Source organism: Epinephelus fuscoguttatus, linkage group LG15 (genome assembly GCF_011397635.1).
Source record: "Epinephelus fuscoguttatus linkage group LG15, E.fuscoguttatus.final_Chr_v1".
NCBI lineage: Eukaryota > Metazoa > Chordata > Actinopteri > Perciformes > Serranidae > Epinephelus > Epinephelus fuscoguttatus.
Window position 1 is genome coordinate 38841008 of NC_064766.1, and position 23147 is coordinate 38864154.

General features: G+C 42.3%; 2 protein-coding genes across 3 annotated transcripts; one reads left to right on the forward strand and one right to left on the reverse strand.

Annotated features, from left to right (window-relative positions):
- Positions 1-293: 293 nt before the first annotated feature.
- pter (phosphotriesterase related) lies at positions 294-8112 on the forward strand. Of its 2 annotated transcripts, none has more exons than XM_049598543.1 (5): positions 294-382; positions 3479-3936; positions 4368-4633; positions 6054-6194; positions 6691-8112. In XM_049598543.1, the coding sequence occupies exons 2-5, from the start codon at positions 3505-3507 to the stop codon at positions 6899-6901; spliced, it is 1050 nt and encodes a 349-aa protein (XP_049454500.1). In that variant the 5' UTR covers positions 294-382; positions 3479-3504; the 3' UTR covers positions 6902-8112. The 2 variants fall into 2 exon arrangements, with proteins under 2 accessions (XP_049454500.1, XP_049454501.1); XM_049598544.1 differs by having other exon boundaries at positions 315-367.
- Positions 8113-8343: 231 nt separating this feature from the next.
- Positions 8344-10041, reverse strand: c1ql3b (complement component 1, q subcomponent-like 3b). The gene is made up of 2 exons (XM_049598560.1): positions 9100-10041; positions 8344-8795 (listed from the first exon to the last, which is right to left on the reverse strand). Exons 1-2 carry the CDS (start codon positions 9709-9711, stop codon positions 8616-8618), a joined length of 792 nt encoding a protein of 263 aa, XP_049454517.1. The 5' UTR covers positions 9712-10041; the 3' UTR covers positions 8344-8615.
- Positions 10042-23147: the final 13106 nt, after the last annotated feature.

Sequence of the window (23147 nt, forward strand, 5' to 3'; positions counted from 1 at the left end):
GTATATATGAAACTAAAGTTCAAAAATTAATAATAAAATAACTATAAAGGCCAATAAGCCCAAAAAGACTGACTGACTAAATAAATAAATAAATAAATAAATAAATAAATAAATAAATAAATAAATAAATTAACAAAACACGTTGAAAAAATCTTGGAAAATATATTTAAACAATAAACTCTGAGTTATTGTTGTGCAGCCTGCAGTCTATGTATGATTGTTTATGGCTGGAGGCTTCCGCTGTCAGCTGGAACTGTAATCTCGTGGTCTCTCGCGATGCGTCACACTTCCGTCATACTGCACCGCTGATCTGGAGAGTCCAGAGTTCAGCTGGGGCTGCAAGAGGAGCGCTACAGGCAGAAACAAGGTCAGCAAACTGTCTGTGAGTAGCCTGGATATATTTTACTCTACAAAGCTGATGAGGTTTGAGTTTCCTCCGCCTCGTGCTGCAGCTGTGACGTCACTGCACGCTGTTTTCTGGTGTTTTTATTTATTTTATTTTTTTTAACGCGTTGCACTTTGCCCTTTCTGCAAACGCTGCTCTCTGTAAGTTATCGGCTGCCAGGTTGCAGTGATAACTTGCATTTTGCAAACCGAGCGAGTAAGAGACGAAGTTAACTCAGCTCAGAGACAGAGCCTGTGGTCAGTTTGAGTACGGGTCGGGTGTTGCACTTTGCTTTGCTACAGCTCGCTGTGGTCCTGCACCGTGGGGTCAGCCTGGTCAATGATTGCTCAGTCTGCAAACACACTCTCATGTCTGGTCTGTGACAGTGGGCCTCGTGCTGCAGCTCTAAATTTGCTTTCTCCTCTGTCAGATGCACCAAATGTTCCGAATCTGCTCTTGGTCATCTACTAGTATAGGTAACGCCCCTTAAACGCAACACTAGGGCAGATGTGCCATGTGCAAAGATTCTGGCACACCTGGATAATCTCTGCAGAAGTGAAATAGATTCTATTAAACACTTCAAATAACTTATATAACCACTTGCAGCTTCCATCAGTAGAAGAACAGACAGTAAGTGTGTCACCAGGCTCCATCAGAGGAGCACAAAACAGCTGCTAATATTTCCTGCTATGTTGGAAATATGTCACCGCCTCCAGTGCTTTTAAAATTGAAGGCACACATTTGATGATCAATTCATTCTTGTGACTAAAAAAATCATGCTAAAATCTTTTGTTTGTTTGTTTGTTTGTTTGTTTGTTTGTTTGTTTGTGCTTTGTTGTATTTTAGGTAGCCTTGTGTAACAAGGGAGGGGCCACAGATGAAAAATAACCCTCTGGCTTTTTTATACTGTGTGTATTTAATAGTTTGCACTGTCCCTTCTTAAATAAACTAAACTAAGCAAACATGATTTTCTGCAGCATCAGTACTGGTGTTACAGAATATATAAAAACCCAGCAACTGAGTAAAAACATGGTTGAAGCTGTAAATGTCAGCAGCAGTGGTGAAGGAAGCACTCACGCCCTGTACTTACATTGCAAGGTGATAAATATAGGATTCATACTTCCTGGTCAGTAGGTGTCGCACTCACGCTCGCCTGCTCTCGCTCCAGTCTTCAATTCTACAGGTTGCCAGGTTCGTAAACGACAGACACTGGAGACAGCGATGTCAAGTGAAGAGGCTTTTGTGGTATAGTAATTAGAAAATAATAATAATAAATCATGAATCCTCTCTTGTGCGCCCTGTAACACACTGTAACCATCTCCGTAAAGCATTTTTAGCTTTACTCGTCACTAATGCTAACATAATTAGTCAATTAGGATTCATTGTCGTGGTGGACACACGTGTGTGTACAACAACATCCTGTACACACACAAAAATACAAAACTGTTCTTGATATTAAAACAGCAAATATATTCCTCTGTTATAATTTCCCACCAATAATAATAATAATAATAATAATAATAATAATAATATAATAATAATAATAATAATAATAATAATAATAATAAGATAGTTCGGCTGTACTAGATATTTGATATATTCAGTAGATTTACTTTTTTACAACACTATTTGACAACTCTACAACCGGAGTCCCAAAAACACTTTTTCTAGAGAACTTGCTAAAATATCTAAAATTAACCATCATCCTTACTTTTTTTTGCAGTGTCATTACTAGTTCAGCTTTACTAGATATTAGATAAATTCAGCAGATATATCTTTTTACAACCCTGCTGCGTTAGTTAGCAACATTAGCTTACCTGTCCAGAATGAAAGCGGCAACCTCTGCGTGGCTTTTTAGCCCTTTTTCTGCCTTCAGCTGACACCAACAATCAAAAGCTGAACCGATGTTGATTCTGGTTTTGCTTCTCCATTGGTCGGCTAGAATTTGCGACAGATAGCGCTGGGACGACGCCATACCTCTGCAGCTATCACAATCTGGCAACCCTGAGCTCCCCTCGTAACCAATGTAACCAAATCAAAATATTGACATATTTTGGACCCGTCAGAATTTCTAAAACAATTATTTCTCTACTGTAATTATTTTTTTCAGGAAAATATAGATTTTAATTCTACACCTTTCCAGACGTTCTATGGATTTTTTTTTTTTTTTTAAATATTCGTTTTGATGAAACAGCTGTACATATGACCTTTTAAGTATAAAAAAAAAAAACGACACACACACACACACACACACACACACACACACATAAATATATGTGTGAACCTGATGACGCTACACGCAAAACGCATTGTTCACAAATAAAGATCTAGAGTAAAGTTTACATGAAGTGTGCGGAGGTGTATCCCTATTATTGTTATATACATATTCCTGCCACCTACCAGCACCTGACCCCACTGGCTGTGCACGGATACCCACATATAAATATAAATATATATGTGCATATATATATATATACGGTTACTAGTAAAAGTCCTACAATGAAAATGTTAGTAGTAAATGCAAGCACAAGTAGGAAGATGTATTTAATTATTAAAGGTAAAAGTACGCAATGAAGAAAATGTTCAATCAACTTAATAAATCACAATGATTTAACTAATTAAAAGGAAAAGCAGCAATGTACTGACTCATACAGCTATTAATATAGTTTCTGATTATTTTTTTTTAATCAATTGACTTATGTTTCAGCTGCACCTGCATATTTCCATATGGTTTACGTGCAAAAATCTTATTGCAGTGGAGTGAAAATGACAGTATTTCCCTCTGAGGAGTAGTGGCGCAGAAGCAGACAGTGGCATGAGATCAAAATACTCAAGTAAAGTACTGCACATTTGTGTTTCCTTGTGTTGGACAAACTATGTGATCAGTAAAAATGAGATGTTTTAAACCACTCATAAAATGTTCTCAACTTGAAAAGAGCTAAAATAAGAAAACACTGGTGAACCCCACAAATCTGTGGGTACTGAGAACTAATCATGGATCTGAACAAAAATAAAGAACTGTGTTGTTTTTCTGCAGGAGGCCCATTTGTTTACTGGATCTGATAAATAAATTAATTAAATGTGTCCCTCCAGGTTGTTGGAAACCCTGATCACCAGTCATGTCAAACTTGAGTGGGAAGGTCCAGACCGTCCTGGGTCTCGTGGATCCGGACCAGCTGGGCCGCACCATGACCCACGAGCACCTGACCATGAGCTTTGAGTGCTGCTACTTTCCCCCTCCTGCGGGTGATGAGGAGGTGGCGGAGAACCCGTTCCAGATGCAGCACATGCACTGGCTGCGACAGTACCCCTACAGCTGCCACGAGAACCTGCTGCTGCAGCAGGAGACGGCCGCCGTGCGGGACGAGCTGCTGGCCTACAGGAAGGCCGGCGGGGGCACGATAGTGGAGAACACCACCACGGGCATCCAAAGGGACCTGCCCACTCTCAAGCAGCTGGCCAAGGACACCGGGGTCCACGTCATCGCAGGAGCAGGGTTCTACGTGGACTGCACGCACACTGAGGCCACCAAGAGAATGAGTGTGGAGAAGGTGAGGACCAGGCTGAGTGTAGCAGCCATTTTGCCCCAAATCTGAATATCTGTGTCAGAAGGTTTGAGCCAGTTTGAACCATATTACAGTGCACCACTCGCACTGAAGTCTCCGTAAGTTACCAAGAACGTCCTGCATGAAGTTACATCACCCATTCTTTCAGCACATTCTGTGTTTGTGATTTCTATCATATCTTGCGATCGATTTGAACGGGTCTCTGGCTGCTCTGTTTAGCCCTGGAGTAGTGACGCACTGATAACGTGCATGTAATCGTCATGGATATTAAGACATTATCACCCGAACTTGATGTGCTCTGTTCATGTGCATCAAGCCTCTTAAAGATATAAAACTAAGAAGTTATAAAAGAGTCATTCTAATGCTCTAATATGTCAGTGACTACTCATAAAGCGTCCTCATTATCTGCCCATCAGCTCACAGACATCATCGTCAGCGAGGTGGTTCATGGCGCTGACGGCACAGACATCCGCTGTGGCGTGATCGGAGAGATCGGCACCAGCTGGCCCATCACAGAGAGCGAGACAAAGGTGCTCAGGGCCACAGCTCACGCCCAGGCCCAGCTCGGCTGCCCCGTCATCATCCATCCCGGCAGGAATCCTGCCGCTCCGGCTGAAGTCGTCCGGATTCTTCAGGAGGCTGGCGGTGACATCAGCAAAACTGTCATGTCACACCTGGACAGGTGGGACGTCTCTGGTAACAGTTAGTTGATCAGGCTGTTAGAACTTTTCATTTGGTAATCCAATAAGCCTCACTACTTCTGTCCCATAGCCCCTCCCTGACATTTATGTTTCCCATTAAATAATGAATTGATGTCATCAGGTCCCACGTGAATATCTGCAGCTCTGTCGGCACTGAGAGAAAAACATTCATCTTCCTCTTTGGTGTCAAAAGTCGATCCAGCAGATAACCTTGGATTTCTGACCTGATGGCACGCAGTGTGAAACGCGCACACACAGATACAGGCTGAATAGTTTCCTCATTTTATCCTCATACAGTCATGTGTTCGTTGACCTTAAGCATAGTAATATTTAATAGTTATTATGATGTGATGTGTTAAAGTATTTTTCTAGATTTGGCAAAAGTCACTTTAAATCTTGATATTGATGAGTGTGATTTCAGATTATCAAAAGCTGTGAAAATGAGACACAAGCCAATAACACAAAGGCAATTTTTAAAGCGCAAACACTCTTAAACTTTTTGTTTGTTTGTATTTTTTCAAGAGGAAATCCAGCAGATTTGCTCCTCCCCCTCATTTGTCTCGTCACTTTCCATCACTGGAAACATTTTCTGAGCTGAGCTTGTAGCAAAGGAGTCTTGTTCGCAGTAAACAGAAACGATCAGCATCCTCGTGCAGCAAGAAACTCGTGCAGCAGTCACCTTAATCTGTAGCTGATTTATGGGTCACATATTTAAGTACGATAAAGTAGCATGAAAGTTTATGATAAACATTCAGTAAGAGAATTAAACAGATTTTGTCTTGTGATATCAGTGAACATGATAAGTCCACAGTATTTTTTAGATCTGCTTTTCTGATTCAACAAATGATTTTAGTCACTGCTGTGCTGGTCGCTGATACTTTTATAGTCTATAGGCAAGTTACAGGAATTGCACTGAATTTAATTCTGCATAAAAATGAAATTCAACGTTTTAAAAAACAGGCAGGGAGACAGTGTGAATGTTCTCTTTTTGAAATGCAGCATGTATCGCTGAGATACTCGAAGTTCCTTGCCCACGGGCCACTTTTGCAAAGTGACAGGAGGCCAGGGGCCAGTTCATAAACAAACAATGATAATATTTATCAGTATATGTAATAAATAAATTGCCTGTTGTCAGCCTTTCAATGTTTGCTGTACGCAGAGATGTTTCTCTCTCTGTGGGATCCTCCCCTGACTCTTTTTATAATAGACAAGCTCTATTTTTATGCTTTTTAAGCACTCTGGCATCTTATTTACATTCATTCATTCATTCATTCATTTTTCATAACCACTTATCCTGTTAGAGTCACCAGTTAATTATAATTATTTCAATTCAAAGTACAAAAAAAGAGTATCACTGACGTATCACCTTCATTTCAGTCACTTTCTCGTCTCTTCCTGCAGGACCATATTTGATGAGGGTGAACTGCTGGAGTTTGCAAAGCTGGGGAGCTACCTGGAGTATGATCTGTTTGGAACGGAGATGCTGAACTACCCGTATAACCAGGACATTGACATGCCCAGTGACTGCCAGAGAGTGAAGGCGTGAGTGACGCTGTTAAACTTGTCTTTGCAGTACCATTTTTTTGATTAGACATGCCATGAGTGAACACAAGTGTGACCGCGCTGATTTCTCCAGACCTGACAGTTTAATATGAACTCAGTGTCCAAATTTAAGATCAGATCCATTTTAAATTAGCTTGAGAAAATCCCTTAATATATTCATTAATGATAATGTTTGAGGAGCCACGTCAGGCGTTCAGAGCCAAATGCTGCTTTTGGGTTTTACTCCATGTGGAGAGAAGAGCGCGTCCTACAGTGTTTTCACACAAACTGTGAGACACTAATCTCCCACTGCAGCGGAGGGAGGAGTGTGTGTCAACAGGACGGGTGATGAATGACCGGCCACATGTTTGTCTGCACATACAAAAAAACCTGGTTTAACAACACATTAGGGCATATTGGCAAATATTCTTAACAGAAGTAAACTGTGTTGTGTTTAAGGCCCCTCGTTTTTCACGGTTTCTTTGTTCACGCTCAGCTTGGCGTTCCTCGTGAAGGAGGGCTACGAGGACAAGATGCTGGTCGCGCACGACATCCACACCAAGAACCGTCTCACCAAGTACGGCGGCCACGGCTACTCTCACATCCTGAGGAACATTGTGCCGAAGATGCTGACGAGGGGCATTTCGCAGCACCAGGTGGATAAGATCCTCATCGACAACCCGAAACACTGGCTGACCTTCAAATAAAGCAAAGAGAGGGACCAAAGGGAGGTGTCGTGATGCAGCCATTATTTTATCCTGAGGTGGCCTAACACTCCACAATAAATACTGTCATATCTTTTCAATAATCGCAGTCCAAACTCTTTTCTGAAAGTGCTTTTGGGCGCTTAAACCAAAGAGCTCAGTGTTTGTGTATCAGTTTATCTTTAATGTCAACGTTCTTAATTTTTCAGTGTAGCAAAATGTTTTGTAGCTTTGTCTTTCCAATGGAAAATAATTACAGGCTGCTGTTTCATCCAGCTGAAAGACTTTTTACAGAGGCCTCATTAATTAAAAGTTGATTTTATATTTGTGCTTCTACATTATTCACTTTGTAAGCAAATAATAGGAAAGAGCCTCGCAGGATCACAGTGCCTCTCATTTGCAGTCTTGTTTTGGTCCCATTTATGTCACAAAAAATAGCTTTTCCTCGCCTGCAGAAACACAATTCAAAACAAATATTTCCCTTCGTCTGGAGGTGCTGTCTACAGCAGTGCTCACAGTTATGGTGCTAATAGATTTGTCAATGTCAACGTCGTTGCTGTCTTTGTATTTGTTGGTGATGGTTTCTGCAAACATGTTTTATGGAATGAAAATAATGAGCATGTTAGTAATCAGTATGCCGCTCTGCTCTCGACACAGTGCGGCTGTGTTAGATGAGTTGTCCTGTTGCCCCTCAGTGGGTGTCTGGGTGTCTATGGGAGGCTGACTGGATGAAGGACATGTTCTCCTCTCATCTGGGAACAGGTGGCCTCACAGGGTGACTTCACCACATGATCAATGGCGTGATCGCCACAAGTGACTGTGCGCTGTGAAAAACTCTGCAACTTTGATTAATCTTCGGAGAGGATTACAAAGTGAGCCAGAGGATTTTAATTTTTACATGATATTTTACACATAGCAGACAGTCTTGACAGTCAGGCAGATCGATGCATGCCGAGGAAACATTTCTGTCAGTGTGACTGTCCAGTTTTGTGATGGTGACTAAACCACCAGACCACCCTGTTGCCCCGACCAGCTGTCATACTGAGACAAGGAGAAATGAGTTACAATGATAATATTTGAGACAGTGCTTCAGTATGAACATCAGAATGGCCCTTTACAGATTCTTTAAAGAGTTTTTATGCTGCACAGAGTTGAAATGTCATTTTTTTTTCTAAGCATGCATCACTACAGCTGTTAACATTTTGACTTAAAATCCAACAACTGTCAAATATTTTTTGAAAATAAAGCACACATGTGGACTAACACTGTGAACAGAGTGGTGGTTATGTGAGTATAATTTCAGCATCTATAATTCAGTGCCAAAGGTCAATACATTGAACTTTCAGTCTACACTCACTCAGTATGTTACCACAGCAGCATGTACAGTATGTCTGACATATCAGCGAACTTAATTTGTGAAGCTAAACAGTTAATTCAGGGTGCAATAGCGACACTAAACAGTCTGACAGGCGCACAATTCAACGCTGTACACTTTAAAAATCATGATTCTGTAATTACACTGTGAAGCTCTTCAGTACAGCTCTTATCTTTTTTTCAGCATGATGTCCTCCACATCTTTTTGGATTCTTTTGCAAAATGGAAATGGTGAGCTCTGCCTCTAATAATCCAACTGACACTGAATCGAGCATGAGCAGTGAAGCAAGCTATATGCAGAGCAGATCTCTTTTCTCCCCCCTCAGCGGATCTTTGCCGTGTTTCAATCAGCGTACAACATGAAGCCGGAGAAGGTGCTGTACTTGTTGTTGTTGCCCCCGTGCGCCTTCCCGCCGTCCAGCTTGATGTAAATCTCGTCCCCGGGCTCGAGGTGCAGGACGACACTGTTACTGGCGTAGTCGTAGTTCTGGTCGGCGTCTTGGGCGATGGCACTGGCTCTCACCTGGAAAGCAAAATGGACATTGCTTGTGATAAAGCGTGCTTTTATTTTGAAATCAGGACCGCGGACAGCTCCTTTTTTAATTTTAGTTTTTAAATGTCCGGAAATATCTTTATTTATATATATATATATATATATATATAATATTCTTGGAGTCTCTGTTTAGGTGCAACCGCGCGTAAAACTTGTGCGTAAAGTACAAAACTGTTCAATCGACTGTGTTGACACTGTGCATCATAAATAAATACTAAAGAAAGCGAGAACAGATCAAAAGATCGTCACATAATTGAACCATGAGGCGTCCTACCTGGTTGTTTTTACAGAGGTCAGCCCACATGCTGGTTCCATCTCCTCCTCGCATCAGCACATGGTAAACAAAGAAGTAAATCCCCGGTATTGAGCAGGTGAATTTCCCTGTGGAGGGGTCGTAGTGATTGCCCAGATTTGTCACCACGTCGTCAAATTTCAACACTTCATATCCCTCGTGCTGCTTCTTCAGTCCTGCATAAAACGCAATCTTTGGGATGGTGTTGTAAGTGGCAGCGCTGATGGCACCGTTGGGCCCGTTTGCTCCGGGTGGACCCGGGGGGCCCGGTACCCCTCTCTCTCCCGGCGGACCAGCAGGTCCAGGTGGTCCGGGCTCGCCAACTGGCCCCCTGGGACCCATCCTCCCGACGCGTCCCGGCTCTCCTTGAGGACCCTGGATGAACGTCGGAAGCGACTGAACCAGGCGGTTGTCTTTGATCGGGTTGGTTGCCTTTGCGGTGGCCGTGGCTGCGGTCCCGTGGGAATCGCACACCATTTGACAGGACCCGAGCATCTCGTAGCGGGCAGGAGTCCCGGCGGTGTTCACCACGACCGGGATAAGAACCACCAACACCAGCATCAGCGCGACACCACAAACACCAGTTGCGATCATCTGCGCTCTGCGGATTCGCTGTGTTCTCCGGAGCGGATGGTCTTCCAGCCTGCTTGTGGGCGATATTTTTGCAGAGGGAAGAATTTCACCTGCTCTTGTTTTATACCGCAACTTTTGGAGATAAAATAGTCCTTTAAGTGTTTATGCGCAAAAGTAACCATCCACAACTTTTACGCGCTGCGGTATCCGTCCGACTGTTTCATCTCCACTTTTCTCACTGCAAGAAAAACAACAACAAAAGACTTTGTGAGACAGAAAAACTGCACAGTCTGCGTTATGTGGATATGCAGCACAAAGTCAGCTGCACAAGTTTGTGCCCACCACTGTGCCACAGGAGAGACTGGGCCAGAATGAACCGTTAGCCGCTTCAGTGTTTGGAGAGCGAGGAGAGGGGTGGAGGTGATGGATGGGATAGAATCCATGCGTTTCTTCAATCAAGGGAGAGGAAGGGAGAAATATACAAACACTGATGCAACTTTGAGCCTCTGCAACGTGATTGCTTTATATGATGTATTTGCAGTCAGGGAGCTCCTTTATATCATTTAACACATCACTTTTTCCAATGATGACTTACATCCCACAACATGTTATTAGAACTCATCCAAACAGCTCTAAAGGTCTTAAGCATAATTAGGCCCATTAAAGACAAAAAGCTATACTCCTTTGGCACCTGGTCACACCTCAGTGGCTCCCTGTGTCCAATTTATCACTTGGAGAAAATCTATAGAGCCACTGAAAGGAAGGGGGACTCACTAGGAGCTGGCAGTGAAGGATGACTTCACCCAAATATACTGATGAAATGACTGAATGCTGAGACATTTAGATGGAAAAATAGGTTGAAATCACTTAATTATCAAGTTAAACATCTGAATCTTTGTGATATTGTAAAATCAGCCTAAATAATTAGCAGGTTCAGTTAAAATCACAGCTGAATTTTCACCTTATTAATAAAATGATCCAAACAGTCCATATTGATTTCTAAGATTTAAAACAAAATGTCCTGTCCGAGTAAAACTTCAGCTCATCGGGTTTTGTGAGGTTTGAGTGATGAGGGGCTAATCCTTGTTGAGGAGGGCAGATGATGATGTGCTCATGAATGCAGAGGCTGTCACTCTGTGTCGATGGCACCTCGCTGCCAGGTGGAGAGATAGATGAAGAGAAAGGAAAAGCACAGATAGCCTTGTTTGTTTGGGAGGAGCGAGGCTTTGATTGCAGCCCGAATCACAAATGCAGCCGTGTGTTTGTTGATTTGTGGTCTCAAAAAGTGCCAGACTGAACCCCTGACACTCTTAAAAGACAGAGTTTAAAGGGCTGCAAACATTAATAATGGGTCGTATTACTTTACTTATATTAAATGATCTTATTCTGTCACAGAAGATATTGTTAAAAGTCATCAAATGTATGTGCATGCACATCTCATCTGGCTTCATGTACTCACCAAGTTTTGATATTATTATTCTTTCAAGACTTTTTTTATACATTTATCACAAAAATATTAATAATACAGACAGTGACAGCTAGAGAGAAAGTTGGCAATGGCGTACATCCTGTTCAAGTATGTCAATGACAAATAAGGCAAAGGCAAAGGAAGTGTATTTATATAGTGCATTTCGTACCCAAAGGCAACCCAAAGGGCTTTACAGATTTGTCAAGTCAAAGTTCATTGCAGCCCAATCACAAAGCATGCCTCAAAGGGCTGCACAAATAGTAATTCCAATTCAATTTCAAATAAGCAAATTAATGAAGGAGTATTCTCCAAAAAATTCAAGGCAAAAACTTAAACTTTAGCAAAACTAATGTACAAACAGGAAAAGGAAAGAATGTGTTTTGGCACTTGAGTCAGAAAGAGATGAAGACGTCTGCTTCAGAAGAACATTTGTAATCATGTCGCTGGAAATATATCTGGAATATAATCAGTCGACATAATCAATGAAGAGAAACATCATTTTATCATATTTTTAAGAGACGAAGAGACGCCGGTAAATTTTTGTTTCTCCATTTGAAGACACATCACGGCCTTCTTTAGTAGTCGTATAAAAGATGGAGGACAGGTGGCCTTTCAAGGTACAAATGCTTTGTTCTGTTGGAGGTGCATCAATTATAGCCATACATGGGTTTGGATTTGTTCCTTTGCTTTTACATGAGAACATTTCCAGTAGTGAGGTACAGACAGTATTTGAAGACATGCATAATCAGAACACGTGGCCCACTGCTTCTGGTGACTGGTGACATCAGAGTTTGGATATATATTTTGGCCTATTTTTGCCTTCACCAAGGAGGTAATGTTTTCAGTTTGGTTTGTTTGTTTGTTTGTCTGTCATCAGGATTACAGAACAAATATCTGGCCCAGTTTCCATGAAACATGGTGGCAGGGTGTCGGTACGGGCCAAAGAAGACCCGTTAACTTTTGGATCTGAATCACAGTGAGGATATACAAATTATTTTTCACTTCTGTTAACATTGCAGATAGGGCATGTGACTTTTGACCGAGTGACACTTAGTGCTCTGATAAAATAGAAATGTTGAGCTACTTTAAACTGGAGCATGTACTGTGCAAGATAGATGAGGATTTATTGACCCATTCACACACTGGTGGCAGAGGCTACCATACTTAGTTGAACATTTTGCTTATGAAGACACTAATAATTTGGTGTTCCAGCAATACTTCATGTGGACTGGAGGAGCCAGGGATCACTCGCCAAGCTTCCGATGAGTGGATGACACGCTCTGCCTCCTGAGCCACATCCGCCCCGCCTGAATGACAAGACTGCTGATCCACCTGGTGTCAGGGATAATCAAGTCAAGGCCTTGGTCCTGTGCAACTTTTGTATTTGCCGTTGTTGGAGATTGAGTTGCAGACCGTGAGATGTGACCTTAAAAGCTGATATAAACAATGATTTTACATTGACAATGTGAAGTGTAATGTGTCGTTCGCAGTGACAAATCTAACAAGAAGCATCAGCACGTGGCAGCTCTGTCAGTTCTATGGAGCATTTTAGTACCTATTAAGTCATTGTTTTGATTTTTAGGCAACTTTCCTTTTTTATTCACTTTTTCTGCCCTCACTAGTTTCATTTCCAAAGACAGCAGGCAGCTGTTTTCAAGCCTGAACAAACCCACAGTACGCCAGAGTCAGCGACTACATTTAGCAGCTAGCCAGACAATTCGCTCATAAGTTTGTAGAGACCAGAGAGCTAAAAGCAGCGTCAACACTCCACTTGCATTTATGTAGAAACACAGCTCCAAATTAATGCTAATGATGCTTCATATGCGCTAACTGTTTGCTAACACATTCGCCACATCAGCTTTATAAGGTGATAATACCCTATTGTAAGTCAAGTGTCTTTCTGCTGCCCCCTTGTGGCCAAATGTTTGTCAACGCCAGTTTAAAGTTCGATTGTTTTCTTGAGAGTCTAGAGGACAGTTACCCTGGAAATCCAGAGTTCTCGCGAGAGCACAATTTGAATTTGCTCAGCGAGTCACTCTGGCAGTCAGTAATGATGCTCATTACCTATGCCCATGAAACCGAGCTGCACCAATCACAGAGGTGTATCTGATATAGGCGGGCCAGAGGCGAGCTAAACAGATGACGACAGCGCTGCGACAACGAAGTGCGGAATCACTTGGAAGATGGCTACGGATGAACACCAGTTGTTTGAAACGGCTTTGGCCGCTACAATGAACGAGTTAGACTTGGCTTTTTCTCTAAAAGAGGAACAGAAGACGGCGCTCGAGTCTTTCCTTTGCAAGAAGGACGTTTTTGCTGTTTTGCCGACAGGATACGGCAAGAGTCTAATCTACCAGTTAGCTCCGCTGGTAGCTAAGCTCTGGATACGTCACCCCGTGTATTGTTCTGATTGGTCGTAGTGTTATCCAATTGCGTGCAGTGATATTTACAAATGCATGCTTGGTGCCGCCCCTCGAGTTGGGCCATTTGCATTACTCATAGCCAGACCCTAAATCTTTCTAGATTTGGGTCTGGATTTCCAGGCTAGTGGACAATATTGCTGCTGTATGAAAGGTCTAGGTAATAAAATTTGGAGAGAACAAAATCTGTGTCCAACTTTGATCTTGTTGTAAACATACAAATGAATTTGATCCCAGTTTAAATTTCTTATTGGAGGCCACCGGAAAAAGATCTTTATTCGGACACACCTGCGTCATGTCTGTGTGGGTGGCAATGTTGGCCTTTCTGTCAGTTGGTCCGCCACTTTGATCCAGGCTGAAATATCTTTCAGTCTGGATCAATTTATTTGGTAAATTGCTATGAAATTTCGTAGAGACATCTGTGCATGGTCCCTTGACAACATATCCCGCTGTATGTGGTGATCGACTGACTTTTCCTCTGGCAATGCCATGAGGTTTGCGGCTTTGAGTGAAAAATCTCTGGACAACTGAATGGATTGCCATGAAATTTGGTACACACATTTATGTCTCCACAGGATTCTAATAACTTTGTCGATCCCTTAACTTTTTGTAGTAGCCTTTATCATGTCAAATTTATAGCTTGTTCAATATTTTAGTTTATGACCAAATACCTTTGACACTAATGTCAAAGGTATTTGGTCAAACTCAACTGTACTTTGTTTTTTGCTAATTAGCACAAAATATTAGCATGTTAGCATGTTAGCATGCTGAATTAAGATGGTGAACATGGTCAATATTACACCAGCTAAAACCAGCATACTTGCATTGCCATTGTGAACATGTTAGCATCATGAATGTGGGTTAGCATGCTGATTTGCTGCAGTCTGAGTCAAACTGCAGCAAATTATGAAAGATTATAACTACTCTTGTGACACTGGATGTCAATAATTGAGACAAGAAATTTCAGCGTAAAATTCCTCTTACAATTTTGCTTAAAGGTCCAGTGTGTAAGATTTAGGGGGATTTAGTGCCATCTAGTGGTGAGGAATGCACATTGCAACCTGCTGAAATTCCTCCTGGTTAGAATTCCTTTAGTGTTCTTTGTTCAGGAGGTTTTTACCAGGAGCTGAATTATCCACAGAGGTTTCTTCCTCTCCAAAACAAACAGACCAGGTGATTTAAACCAGAAAGCAGTTCCATGTTACAAATCAGTGTTTCTCTGACGCTGTTTGGGATGTTGGAGATGGGCTACTAGCCTAGCATCTGCTAATGTGTGCTCACCTTTCTTCTCTGATAACAGAAGATCCAGACGTTCAGGAGGTTTTTACCAGGAGCTGAATTATCCACTGAGGACACTTCCTCTTTAAAACACACAGACCTGCTGATTTAAACCGGTAAAAACTCTGAATAAACCAGTTTCATGTTAAAAAAAAAAAGTTGTTTTCTAGCACTCGTTGCAAAGAGGCTGCTAACTACATTGACTGATGGGAAAAAGCAAATGGCCCTATCTAGAGCCAGCATTTGGTCTGTCTGTTCGGGGCTACGCTAGAAACATGGCGGTGCAACATGGTAATCTGTGGTAGATGAGGACTCCCTATGTAGAAATAAACGGCTCATTCTAAGATAACGAAAACACAACAGTTCTTATTTTCAGGTGATTGCACACCAAAGAAAACATACTTAGTAAATTCCATTATATATTTCTGCTAATAAATGCCCCTAAATCCTGCACACTGGATCTTTAAAGAGGAAAAAACTACACTTATTGGTTGTGTTGATATATTTTAATTTCCTCTTAGTACTTCCTGCTTTCAATTTTTTTTGTTAATTCATACATCTTTGTTGCAGCTGAGTGAGGCTTGTGAGGACGTGTGTGTGATTTTAAAATACATTATCATTCCTAAAAGACCACACGTTTTCTGTGGGATGGGTGTAAAGTGGGAAACAGAATAGTATATAATAGAATAGTATATAAACACTCACACACGTACACACACACACAGAAACACAGTGGGACATACTGTGGCGGCTATGAGTCAGTGAGCACTTGTTAGTGGTCAGGCTCTTTCCCTCCAGTTGGCACGAGCCTCCAGTGACTCAGGGAGACTTGTCGACCAGGAGCCAAAGTGAACAGCAGTGTCAAAATCCACCAAAAGCTGTGGGAAGAAGACACAACTTGTATCAGAAAGCTTTTCACAGCATTGCACCAACTGAATCAAAGTGCACCTTTTTTTTTTTTTTTTTACTTCTGTTTTAAAAATGTGTCCAAAGTTGACTTTCATCACTCTTTTCCAGCAGAAGATCTTAGTCACTCAGCTCACCTCGGATGCCGTATTGAAAGATTCCTCTGGTGGTGGAGAGCGCTGACAGGTTGTTTTGAGTCTCGACTTTGGAGTTCATTTACAACCAGTCAGGCAGGAGTCCTCGGGGAGCCTGATGATTTTTGACATCCGGACAAGCAGATGTTCAGAGGACATGAATAAAACATACAGCCCATCTGACCACAGACCGAAGACTTTCCGAGTGTCTAATGAAATATGAGGCGTGATTTCAATTCACAAAAAAAAAAAACAAAAAAAAAAAACATCCCTCTGTCAGATAGGCGTGATGCTGCATGAAATATGTATGACATTTATGTGGCCTGACCTGAGTGGCTAAGCAGGGTTCAATTGTGTTTATGACAATCAAAGCGGAGACAGGTTTGTCAAAGAATGTATGTGGTGAATGGGAAGGGAAACTGAATGGACCTCGCATTACCAGCCAGGAATATAAACAGAAATATTATGTGACCATTGACACCCAAGTGTTTATCAACTGATAAAACAGCATGTGTGCCGGGCAGCGATAAGATGCATGTCCCTCAGTACTTTTCACACCTTCTGCTCTTTCAGAATATTTGTGTTTTTGCACAGAGACGCTGGTGAATAGGCTGGGCCCAACGGTTCAGCTCAGCAGGGGGGTGGGGGGGTAACAGAATGCGTTACCACACCACCCACTCAAAGCTGGTCCTGTACTGTATTTAAGATGGAGAAGCAATCACAATCATCCAGGATGGGACTTCAGTTGCATACTGGAGAGCAGGGCTTTTCATTCAAGGGAAAATCAGGGTGATTGTTTTGTTTGATTTCATTATTTGCTTCCAGTTGACGCACGAACAACAACTTTAAAACCTTTATTTTGATTTGTTTGCGTGTCTCTGTGTCAGTGGGCTGCTGTTCTTTTCATTCTCCTTTAGCAGTGTGGGAGGGAGTGCTCTCAGTGTACTCTGCTCTTGTGTGAACTTCTGAAAGAATACACTTAATCCTGATTTGAACATTAATGAAAGCAATGAGCAAGGTTTCAGAATGCATTCATAGTCAATGCTTTCCACATGAGGGGGAAAAAAGACAAGTGAAGACACAAATACAACACGGGGATTATTCAGACCTCCAGGGACTCAAGGTCATCTTTAAAGAAAAAAAAAATCAAAGAGTGTCTGGATAAGAACTCATAGACTGAACATGAATTTATAACAGTACTACAGGCGTTCAGGGTGGAAATCATAGAGCGTATCAAAAAGATGGACAGCTCCCCAAAAGTGCAGCCAAAACATCTCGATTGCCCCGTGGTGGCTGGCTGCAGGTCATAAACCGTTCCCCCTCCTTTGTTAGCTGGTTAGACGTGAGCCAAACTAAAAACTCAGTACAGGTACAGTCAGAAATTTTTTTTCCCAAAGGTAGTTCCTGTCATGAACTCTGGGTAGTGACCGAAAGAATGAGATCACAGATACACACGGTGGAAATGAGTTTCCTCAGTGGGGTGTCTGGACTCAGCCTTAGAGATAGGAGGAGGAGCTCGGACATCTGGAGGGAGCTCTGAGTAGAGCCGCTGCTCCTTTGTGTCAAAAGGGGTCAGTTGTGGTGGTTCGGGCATCTGATCAGGGTCCTCCTGGGCGCCTACCACTGGAGGTGTCCCGGGAACGTCCCACTGGTAGGAGGCCCCGGGGCAGACCCAGAAAACCCTGGAGGGATAACATATCTCATCTGGCCTGGGAGCGCCTTGGGGTCCCCCAGGAGGAGCTGGAAAGTGTTGCTGGGGAGAGGGATGTCTGGGGTGCTTTGCTTGGCCTGCTGCCCCCGCGACCTGGCCCCGGATAAGGGGATGAAAATGGATGGATGGATGGATAGATGGATAGTTCCTCTCATTTAATGTAGTTCTTATCACACTGATGTTTGTTCAAGGGTTTGTTTCTCGTTTCTCTGATACGTTTGTTTTAATTAGTTATTTAAAGTGATAAAAGGGTGGTTGACGTCTTGACTGACAGCTGTGTTTAGCTATTGTGTGCTCCATAATCTGACAGGTGTATGGGCGGGACCTTGCTACCAGGGAGATTGATACTGCAGACTACGGCTCCAAATTACATCACCTGAGCAAGATGGCAGCGCCCATATTTGGGATATTTTGGCTTCTTTTTTTTTACAGTGGTGGTAAGTGAAGACTTGTCGTCCATCTTTATAAACAGTCTATGGTGGAAATTGGATATTCTAGCACCCCCCAGAGGTAGGTTTAGGAATGTTATTGAAACAAGCCAAAAGCCCCTTTTACACTGCCAGATTTTCCCTGAATGTTGGGCCGTTTTACCGGCAAGCTGCGAGCGTTTAGACACACAGAGCCGGATTGGCGAGTTGATCCAAGGTGCCCAATTTTCTGCCTCGTAGGGTAGACATATTGGTGGAACCCTTTTAGTTTAAACAGACCGAGGCGGCCTTCCGCAATGGTAGGGGCTGTTGAAGACTTGTGGGAGGAGCTGTTGATGACGCCACACGTGCGAGCCACTGGAGGTGGATAAACAGGAAACAGCTGATAGCAGGAATTAGCGAGCAGCTAGTAGCAAGAGGGAAACACAAACCTGACAGACACTGTAAAGATGAGCAACTGGGGAGACAAGGAATTGCGCGCCCTCCTTGTCCTCGCAAACGAAGAGGCCATTAACCGTCAGATGACGGGGACGGTGAAGGACGGGCCGACTTAGGAGAGAATCGCCGAAGGACTGACCAGCCGCGGCTTCCCTCCCACGTCACTGTTTAAGTCACACACTGAGCTACACGTTTCGTTACTTGCTCACGCCCCCCATTGCCCCGAAAAAGGCGCATTCTGCATAAACAAAAGTAGGTAGGCGGCATTTTGCTGCACTCCCCGATTTTGTTTTTATACTGCCAATGCTGAAAAAGACTGATTGGGCTTTCCTGCAAATTTGCACAGCTCCTATCTAAGAAGGGCTAAGGACAATTGTCCTTTTGTTTTTGTTTAATTTCTTCTTTAATTAAGCAGCTCAAAATCTCTCATTTGCAAGAGAGATCTAGACAAGATGGCAGCATGAAAAACATTGTCACAAAAATAAATACCAACATAAACAGGCTCAGAGAAGTGTCTCACACCATAGAAAAATATTCGCATTATCATGTTAAAGGAACACTTCACCGACAATATGATCATTTGCATATCAGTCAGTCATGCCTCGTTAACTCAAACTCGTGAAAAAACGTTTTCCTCACATGCCTCCATGGAAAACAGGGAGCATATTGATTTATTGATGGATTATGCAGTCATACACGCAGTACTTCCTTAACACATGCATCTGCATTAAAAAACCCCTCTGTATTGGAGTGTGGCTTAAAGATTCCACATGCTCACTGGGCTGAATGAGGCTGCCTATTCCATAGTTTACGTATCAGCATTGTTTCATGTTACTAATTCAATTGAAATATCTTGTTTTCCTCACCGCAGCGTCCTCCTGTCCTCCAGCAGGATCTCAAAGCCAAACACGTCATCATTCACATGCAGCCTGTGAATAAGATGTTGAATCATGAGTTGCATCCTGTGAGAGGCTCAGTGACAATATAGATAATCATACAAGTAGCTTGGGATAAATAAGAAACTATGACAAGTGGAATCTTAAAGAGTGAAAGAATGATAGTTATATTTTCATACTTTATTCACTGATTTTGAGGTACTTGTACTTTTCTTGAGTAATATTGAATATTATTGTAAAACTCCAGAAGGGTCCATTTAGCTTATGAGTAGTTCGACCTTTTACAATTTAACTTTTGTTAAATCAAAGTTTGAATGCAGTACTTTTACCTAATAATTCACATTATCGTGCCACAACTGTAGAAAAGGATCTTTTTTAACTGCTGGCTTAGACAGCAACCCGAGGACTGGCTGATCACGTACTTAAAGGGTCATGTCATTGAGTATATTGTAAATTACACTTAAAATAGTTTCTTTCCCTGAGAAACGTATAAATGAAATAATAAAAATGTGTAATAGCTGCATTTGTCCACAGCACAAAATGTAGCCAAGTAATTTCACAATAATGGCTCTAACTTTGTGAGATGGGTTCATTTTTTGAAGCCTTTTCTTTTCCATTGGCCTCCCACCATGTCATGCAACTTTCAAGTGTCTTTCTGTGAATAAATGAATTGCTGGCATTTATTTATTCTCAGTGGAAATTAAATATTTTAATATAGCTTTTGACACTAAAATGCATTTTGGTAACATCACACACTGGTCCCTTTGGTACCAGGAAGTGTCTGGTCAATTGTGATTAAATCAGAAGCTCCCAGAGGTCATCAGATGACCTCAGATCAGACAGGAACAGAGAAGGTCACTGTTGGAAATCAGATTACATTCACTCAGCAGCCATTCTTCCACACGTGTGTTTGTTAGGTTGTCAAAATACTAATTTCTTGTACTGGGTGCATCAATCAAACAAGATTAACAGATGAGCAAAAACTAAATGTCAGAGAGGAGAAAGCCTATAAGAAAATGTAAAGAAACAAAGACACATTTTCATCATGAAATCAATCAATAATTTGTCTATAAAATGATTCTAGGATGGCATGACCCGCCCCACTCTCCCTCTGATTGGTTAGTGCTCATTGCCTTCGTTGGTCGGGTTGGTTAGGTTTAGACAACAGGAGTTAGTGCTAGAGTAAGAATGTCAGGGTAAGCCAATCAGAGGCAGAGTAGACCAGGCTTTGAGGCAAGTTTGACATAGTGGCCAAACTGTGTAAGTGCAACGTCTGGGTCTAGACGTTGGGCACAATGGTGATGTCACTGGGCCCAGAAAGACTTTTTTCACATAGACTTACATTGTGAAAGAGGCGTCTGTTAGTCAGTCAGTCCCTGTGAGATAACTTGTTTCACTGTTGGGATTTGATCCATTTGGACAAAGTGTAGCAGAGCAGCAGGATTCAGTCACTTTATCCCCATTCAAGTTCGCAGGGTGCCAGGGACTGGGAGTTAGCTGCCTGATCAGTAGGCCCGGATCATTTTACTCACAGAGGTCGAACTTTTTTGGCTCTATGTGCAACTCGGTCTCACTCCAAAGTCGTCAAATACCAGCACTTCGGCAGTGACTTCCGTGTCAGACACTGACGAAAAGAGCAGTCCCATCATGACACCATGATACTCGTCAGGGTGACTGGTGGCGTAAGGGGAAACATAGCCAGATAACAGCATGTGTTAAAGGAGTGAGAAGTCCAAGTAAGGTGGGTGCGAGGTGGTGGCTGAGTCCAGCAATCACTGGAGGTTGGTGTTCACCTCCTGTATGAATGTTAAGCCAAACCTTGTTTTGTTTTGTTGCCTAAACTTAACCATGTGCATGTGTTGGCTAGACGTAACCATGTCCATGAAGGGCGGAGCAGCTGTGGCTCAGGTGTACAGCGGGTCGTCCACCAATTGGAAGATCGACGGTTCCAACCCCAGCTCCCTCAGTCGAAGTATCCTTGAGCAAGACGCTGAACCCCAAATTGCTCCTGCTGGCTGGTCCATCAGTGTGTGAGTGTTTTAAAAACTGAGTAGCAGGTCATACCTTGTACGGTAGCCTCGGCCACCAGTGTGAATGCGTGAATGTGACACTAGTGTAAGAGTGTCTAGAAAGGCGCTTTCAAGTGTTCTAACCAGGAGCTCTTGGTTGTGCCTCGGACAAGGCTGAAAACTCGAAGTGACCAAGCTTTTCAATCCGTGGCCCCAAAGCTTTGGAACTCCTTGCCCTTGGACCAGAGATCCTTAGCCTCTGTCCACATTTTTAAGATGCAATTGAAGACACACCTTTTATAGGCAGGCGTTTGGACAATTATAAGTAATTATATAGATTGTATATAGATTGTTGTTTCAGTTGCACTGTATCTTTGGCTGTTTGTACTTGCTGTGTTTTCTATATATTTAACTGTATATTTATTGTGAAGCACTTTGTGACTTCAAGCTGTGAAAGGTTCTATATAAATAAAGATTTACGTATTTACTTGCTATACAAGTGCAGGTCCATTTGAAGAAAAAGAAAACATCAATTCATGGTGTTAAATCGACTTAGTACTTTATTTGAAAAGAGACTGTATGCAAACTATGCATTTCATGTAACAGACTGAAGTTGACACGGTGTCAACAACTGATGCACCTGGGTTCCCTTGCACATCATATGTCGACGCGGAAAGTCCACGGCCAAGCAGTCGAGGTTGGAGTGAGAATGTGTTTACGTGCCACTGAGCAACTTTCACAGTAATGAGCGGGGCCAGCCTTCAGCTCTGTATCCAGCTCTCTTTATACATCCATGACCCAGTCTGTGGAAATACTTATAATCTAAATTTAGTATTGAAAGATCATAGAACAGTTACATTAAATAACACAAATACACATAACAGCTCAGGTAACTACACTAGAAATCATAAAGCTTTTTAATACCAAACTATCTTAAAATATCGGCTTTTCCACGTTTGTTTTCACAGACAGAACCTCGACTAACGTGGACATTGGTCAATAGAAAACAATGGGCCAATAAAACAAGGCCATGTGTACACTTTGGAGCTGATATAGTGAAACAAATGCATTTTGCACGGTGGCCCAATGAAGCTACACATGTTGATGTGAGCCTGTGTTGGTGTAAATGTCTCTGAGGAAATGCTCGACCCTGCATTCCTGGAGTGTTTTGATTGCTCATAATAAAACTTATGTGTTGCAACCTGGAATACAGGATTACAACAAAGGATTATAACAAAACCAAATCCCCGCTGCAACAAAAAAAAATAAGTAGATTGATTTTCATCGAGATGTCAATCGATGCACCGTTTCGCTCATGGCGTCAGAGGGCGGAGTGTCACATTTTCTGCCGATGAGATTGAGCGGCAGCGAGGGGCTTAGTGGCAAATACAATCGAGGAGTGTAAACATACCGAGGGCCGCAAGAGGCCGATCAATGCCTCCAGTCTGGGATTGATTAATTACCCCAAGAAAGAGACTGAGGTGTGAGGACACCAGAGAAACCTGATCAGAACAAGATTTATCACCCAATCTCTGTATCATCACTCCCTCCCTCTCACTGTTTTCTCTCTTCGTACTTTTTTAAAAAGCAGCTCTTCTCCATTGACTGACTTGAGTGTGCCATGCGAAAGTATGAATGATTTCATAACATAAAGGCAACACAAGAAGAACGGTCACCTTAACCTCCATTTTTAGAAGGAGATAGGCTTCAGATGTGACCCACTGAGTTATCTACTTGTACCAGTATAAGAGCTATAAAACCCACAGAGT